This window comes from Mandrillus leucophaeus, unplaced genomic scaffold (assembly GCF_000951045.1).
Source record: "Mandrillus leucophaeus isolate KB7577 unplaced genomic scaffold, Mleu.le_1.0 Scaffold73, whole genome shotgun sequence".
Classification (NCBI taxonomy): Eukaryota; Metazoa; Chordata; class Mammalia; order Primates; family Cercopithecidae; genus Mandrillus; species Mandrillus leucophaeus.
This window is the reverse complement of record NW_012107919.1, coordinates 4239442-4245902: the sequence shown is the minus strand read 5'-3', so window position 1 is coordinate 4245902 and position 6461 is coordinate 4239442. Positions and strand designations below refer to the sequence as shown.

Genomic DNA, 6461 nt, shown 5'->3' with positions numbered 1-6461 from the left:
AAAAAAAAAAAAAAAAAGGAAAGAGCAAATGGCTTAAGTGAGCAACTAGCTAGTCTCTGCCCCATTTTTCAGTTTTAAGGGACTTGGGAAAAGACTCAGAAATGGAATGAATTGGATTGTTAAAACTGTGTGGAAATGTAAAGTAAAAATTATGGCTGGAAGGGATGCTACCCTTAGGGGGTAGGTCTTTGGAGGGTGGGTGGATCAGGCCCTAGGCTTTGAGGAGTGACTCTGCTTGTAAGGCCTCAGAATGTGGTTGCTTTCCATAGTGTCTTGTTGGGTCCCAAATGTCTTCATTTTCCATGACAATTAAATAAATGCCATCACCTGTTTTCCTGGGCAGATGCACCAAGCCAGTTCCAACTGTTTCAATCCTGGGAAACAGATGGCTAGAGCTTTTGTTTACACGAGTTGTAGATGGTTTTAGTTATCCAGGTGGTGGAAGGGTCTGCTCATGCTTCATCCTCGTGATCACCATGACTTTAAGGACTGGGCGGTGGCTCCAAGAATCATTTCTCTACCACTCACCATCCATGTAGTGATAGCTAATGTGGCAGAGGACAGTGCAGGTGGGGAATGATCCACAGTGGATGACGAGCCTTTGGGAGTGGCTCTCTGCTCTCAGGTTTTCTCTTTGGTTTGGCCCAGGATGCCTCTGAGTTGCTGTGCCAATGAACAGTAAACTCATTTAATTATTGACGCAATCCAAAAAATGTAAATAAGGGGTCAAGCATACTAAATACAGAGCATAATACATTAAAAAATCAGTTATACTTTTATTTTTGAGTTGACCACTGTTTCACATTTCTCTGACACCAACTCAGTATTCATAGTCCTGTTAGCACTGCAGTCTATTCTTGAGGTCATGTAATCCAGTGGTTCTCAAACTGGTTTTCTCGCATGTTCCCCAGTGGGTGTTTTGGTTGGATGGTAGAGTTGGTTGGCCTGGCAGGGCCTGATATCATCAGAGCACCTCTAGGGTTACAGGTACATCTTGCTTTGAAGAAAGCGTTCTGCTCTTGAAATTGGGGTGGGGGATTAGGAACAGAAACTATTGCCTGTTTTGTACAAATAAGAAACTAGTTCCCAGGGAAGTAAGGAGATGAGCCAGAAGTCACCAAGCATTCAGCCATAAAAGCTGGATAAAGGAGGACAATAGAATTCTCAGACTTCCTTAGAGCACATGGCCATCTTGCATTCTGTTTCACCCTTTGCTTCCTAGGAAACCCTGGAGGACATCGACAAGAACGGGGATGGGTTTGTGGATCAGGATGAGTATATTGGTGAGTGCTGACCTAGAGTCTTGCTCAGCTTCCTGACTGGGCCACATGCCCCCCCACCCACACGTCTGGCTACTTTCCCCAGACGTCTCTTTTAGCAACAGCTGCAAGTCTATAAGTCACTCCTGTGAACTTCCAGCCTGCTTGTCCCATCAACCCTAGTGGTGTAGTATCAGGGAAGTATTATTAGACCTTATTCAGTGGAGAAGAGATGAAAAGGCTGGCCCTACACAAGGCTGGCCAACAGTTGGCCCCAGGCCTCTGAGAGGTGCCCTTCGTCACACTGCCTGGTTTTACCTTTGCAAAAGGGCATTGGAGATCCCATAGATTTACAGTAAAGATAGAAGAGACAGTGTCAGGACAAAAACTCTAAAATTGGATGGGGTCAGTGGGGCCTAAAAGCTCTGAGTAGATGCAGCTGTGATTAACAGAACTGTTTATGTGTCTGAGCTCTTTGCAGAAAGGCATTCTTCTTAGAGAGATAAATGTTTTACAGAGTGCACAATTGCCCAATAATATTGTCATTTTGTACCCCTCGTTTCCCATCCTTCGGTTGAGAGTCCCATAGAGTCAAATTAATGTATTTGGGTCTGAACCCACCATTGCTGTTTAGAGCGCTTCCTGGTAGCTCCAAATCCCCCCAGCCCAACCCCTGCTGGAAAGGACCAGAGCAGGCAACAAGGGCAATTCCTTTTGATCCTTACCACCTGCTATGGCACATGGCTCCAGCTGCAGGCTCCCTTCTCATGGCAGCTCTTTTCCCAAGTCTCGATGAAGTAAAAGCTGGAAAATCATTTGATTTAAGTGTTGACCTATGACAAGAGGAATGAAATATGTATAACTTTTGTACAGATTTTTAATCGAAGCCATTAATTACCTTTAAATGTAAAACCCAGAGCCCGAGTTGCTGTCTGTCTCTGGTTTTGTGGTTGTATTACTTTGCCACCCCAGACACAAGAACAAGTGCCTTCAGCAATGAAGAGCAGAGTTTCCTCTAATCATTAGAAATTATGTTTGATCGTGAACCGAACACTGTTCCTTGTGTGTCATTGGTAACAGACAACGTAGCTCTCGCCACAGTAATTAAAGTGATGTTGGTGGCACTACCCTGATAGAATGACATATGCTGACAGCCCCCTCATCAGAGGAAGCAGTAGTGCCTTCCTCTTGCTGGGTCCACATGCGAGGTCACGTTCAGAGGCGCAGACCTCTCACTGTGGCACTGGGGATGAAATGAGACTAACAGCAAAGACTGCATGGTTAAAACAAACAATGTAGTGCTTTTGATTGAAAGTGTGTGCTCTGCCCAGCCCTCTGGAACTGTACATTGAAGTGGTGCAAAGTCAGGGGCAGAACTCTTTGAGTGGCTTTGCCTAGAAGAAGCATCCCATTCTTTACACTGAATAGAGAGAGGGAGGTGGAGGCGTTGCGCTTGAAAATCGAATACTTAGTGACTCACAGGCAGAGGAACCCAATGTATTGACTCGTCATTTCACTTCTTGGGGAGGCGACAAGTGGAAAGTGGGTGGTGGGGGGTGTAGTAGGAAGGGCACTGGAATTCGGAGGCCTAGCTTCTCCACCAATTAGCTGTGTGACCCTGGGATAATCATGTAATGGCTTTAAACCTCAGCTTCCTCATCTGTAAAATGGGGAAAAAAAGTTGGCCCATTCTTGCAGGATTCGATGAAGCTTGAATTAGCTAATACATATTACAACTCTTTCTCCAAAACAATGTAGACATGTCAGTTAGGGGTCTACCTTGTAGTCAAGGGTCTTGTCTCTTTTTTTCCTTCTCTTACAACCTGCTGCCTTCACCACCTGACATTTCCAAGCTCTGCTTCCGTTACAGAGAAACTGCCTGCAGAGTATCTCTCTTTTCCAAGAGCTACTGACACACACACAATGCAAAAACGTTTCCTTTCTCTTTTCCTTGCCATTTTGTAAAATGGGGGTGATGACCCATCTTGTAGAATTGTTATGAGAATGAAATAAAATGACAAGTGAAAGCCCTTTGGAAATGATATAAACAATAGTACTAAGCACAGTGGCTGAGACTCTGGGTTGAAAGCACAGTGGCCATGTTCCTGTGCGGCCTCCAGCTCATATGAGCTGTGGGTCATTGGGTAAGACTTTACCTCATTGTTTTCATCTGTAAAATGGGAATTATAACAGCACTCACTTCGTAAGGTTGTTGTGTGAAAATCAAATGAAAAATGTGTGTAGAGCACTTTATACAGTATCTGGACCACAGTGTTCACTGTTAGTCATTATTATTAGTTTTCGCTTATGTAGTGCCAGTTTGGATTGTAGAGGGCTTTTACGTCAGAATGGCACATTTGATCATAATAGCCCCGTGATTTATAAATTATCGTCTCCATTTTACAGACAAGGAAACTTCAGGCTCAGTCACTGAACTAAGTCAAAAGCCGGGATTTATCTTTCAGCTTCTAAACTCGGTTCTTTCTACTCCACCACGTGGCCTTCATCATGAATAAATTATTGCATCGTTATCCCCAAGAAACTGCCTACCAGCTGTTTGAGTTAGGTCTCTGGATTGGTCATCGCCTTTCCTAAAGCTCAGGAAGTCAAGTTATTTTGCGGGGAGGGGCGATTTACCTTCCCACTTTCCTTTGTAACCAACAACAACCTTCCCTTCTAGCGGATATGTTTTCCCATGAGGAGAATGGCCCTGAGCCAGACTGGGTTTTATCAGAACGGGAGCAGTTTAACGAATTCCGGGATCTGAACAAGGACGGGAAGTTGGACAAAGATGAGATTCGCCACTGGATCCTCCCTCAAGATTATGATCATGCACAGGCAGAGGCCAGGCATCTGGTATATGAGTCAGACAAAAACAAGGTATTTCCCATTCTTCTGGAATCACTGATTGAAGGGAGACAGTTTACATAAGATTGGTTTGGTTTTTTTTCTCGGCGATAGCGTTGACCCATGTGACCATGTCTTTATTGACTTTTCCTTCTTGTGGAGACCTGTAAACTTGAGCTAATACCATGATAACCCACAGTAAGCTTATTAGGCCTGAACTTTCCTGGAAAGTCAGCTATGAGCCACAGACTTACATTAAGTCACATTTGCTAGGACTGCAGAACTTTGTGGGCAGGACACGATTTAAGAAGTATACCCCGTGTTGCCCTAGGATCAGCTTATTTATCCATTCATTGTCACCAAATATTTATCAAACATCTGTGATGTGTCAGGAACAAGGAAGCCCATCCCATTAAAGCCCAGACATCCTCAGGCAAGCTCAGGTTTCTGGCTTTAATGCCTAGTACTTCGGTATCTATTGATAAACATTCAAATAAACAAATCAATAAATTTAGAACTATTCCCCGCTTTGCTGATTGCCCCCAAATTCTCAGGTTATGCCAATAGTCAGGTTAGGCAGTGAGGCCATAAGAGGGAAGTGGCATTCTTGAGGGCCTATTTTGGGAAGACCAACACTGCTTGTGGACACGAATGGATTCTAGCTTCTGAATTACTCAGGGACTTCCCTGACGCATGTTAGCACAGTTTTTATAGCAAGAGGCTGTTCCGATTTGGAGTTTTGCAGTGCAGTCATGGTAGATGAAGGAGGTGCCCAGTAGCTTCTGAATTACTAAATATAGTATTTTAAACATTGCAAATCAATGAAATGACATGAACATCATGCTAAACTAGTACAGTTATCAGAGCTTCCGTGACAGAGCTCTTTCATCTCTTCTATAGGATGAGAAGCTAACTAAAGAGGAAATATTGGAGAATTGGAACATGTTCGTTGGAAGCCAAGCTACCAATTATGGGGAAGATCTCACAAAAAATCATGATGAGCTTTGATAGACACTCACCAGAATATGGCAGACTGTCATAGGCATTCTGTTATTGTCTTGGATTGTTGCTAACAATTGTCTAATTTACAGCAGTTGTGTTCCCACAAAAAGCAAGTTTGTACCTCGGATTGGGGTATAAAAATTGTTTTTCGCTCAGTATTTACTGGAAAATGGACATCACTATTCTTTCAGTAAGATTTCTCTCAAAACACATGAAAACCTTGGTAAATTGCAGTTCTCTCTGGGGATATCTTGGTACAACGTGACTTTTTAAAAGTTTTTTTTTTTTTTTTCCCCATTAAAACTTAAAGGGGAAGAAAACTTGAAAAACCCCTGTTCTTCAGAAGTTGAGTGGGTTGGAGGAGGCAGTGATATGAAGTGACTGCTATGTATTTTCACTACCAGATTTTTAAATATTTGCCACTGTTAAATAGTTGGAAAGGGGAAATTCTGATTAAGCAAAAGTGGTATCATCCTAGGTAAGCTTATTTCAGAACAAGTCTAATATTTCAGATTCTTTCTTCTCGACTTTATACTCTGAGCTGTTCCTTACTGTAAGTGGTGTGTATGAAACCTCCATGCATTTTCCAGTATGAATCTGCTAATATGCACAATAAATCCATGTCTTTGTTTGTTTTTCTATTAAAAAGCAATCAAGAAAGATAATGTGAAAAAGAAAGGAATTTAGAGGTAGGGAAAAGATGAATGTCAGACATTTGAAAAACTATAGTAAAATGATGAACACTAAATATACTTGAGAAAACTTTCTTGATATGCCAGTGAGGTAGGCCTGATCTTTGAAATAGTGAATAGGAATACAATGCATTTCCTCAGTGATCACTGATTAGAATGAGGTGGTGGGATCCTTGGGAAGCCAAACAGAGCGGAGTTCTGGATCATGTCCCATCCAGTCCAGTGAATCCACGACCCTCGGACCTGTCCCCACAGAACAGCTTATACCATGGAATGAGGACAAGGTGATATTCTGAGCTGTGGACTGAACTGGCAGACACAACCTGTACAGATTGAAATTTCACCTTGTAAGGAGGAAGTGAATGAAATAAAGGATCCCCCTAAGGATTCTCTACTGTGTCCTGTGGTGTTTGACTTCACAGATGCTATTTGTGACATTATTATTCGTATAGTGTAGAACGGTGGGGTTGGATTCCGTGAATAAGATTATAAAGGTTCTGTTTTTTTTATCCAGTTACTAGAATGTTCAGAATAGACTCGTATTTACTAATTTAATAATATGCTTAATGCCCTTTCTTCTGTAGGTCATTTTAACTATAAAATCTTCCTGAAAAAGGTTTCAACTGGAAAATCCAGACTTCTTCCCTGGGCCTACGAGGCC

At 42.5% G+C, this 6461-nt stretch overlaps 1 protein-coding gene across 1 annotated transcript in view; it reads left to right on the top strand.

The window, feature by feature from the left end:
* The window catches only part of RCN1 (reticulocalbin 1, EF-hand calcium binding domain), a gene marked incomplete at its 5' end in the record, with an annotated part of 13736 nt that extends 7544 nt beyond the window's left edge, over positions 1–6192 (top strand). Inside the window, 3 exons of the mRNA XM_011965613.1 lie at positions 1223–1283; positions 3940–4139; positions 5007–6192. Coding sequence (XP_011821003.1) covers positions 1223–1283; positions 3940–4139; positions 5007–5114 — 369 coding nt within the window. The remainder of the gene's footprint in view (positions 1–1222; positions 1284–3939; positions 4140–5006) is intronic.
* Positions 6193–6461: the final 269 nt, after the last annotated feature.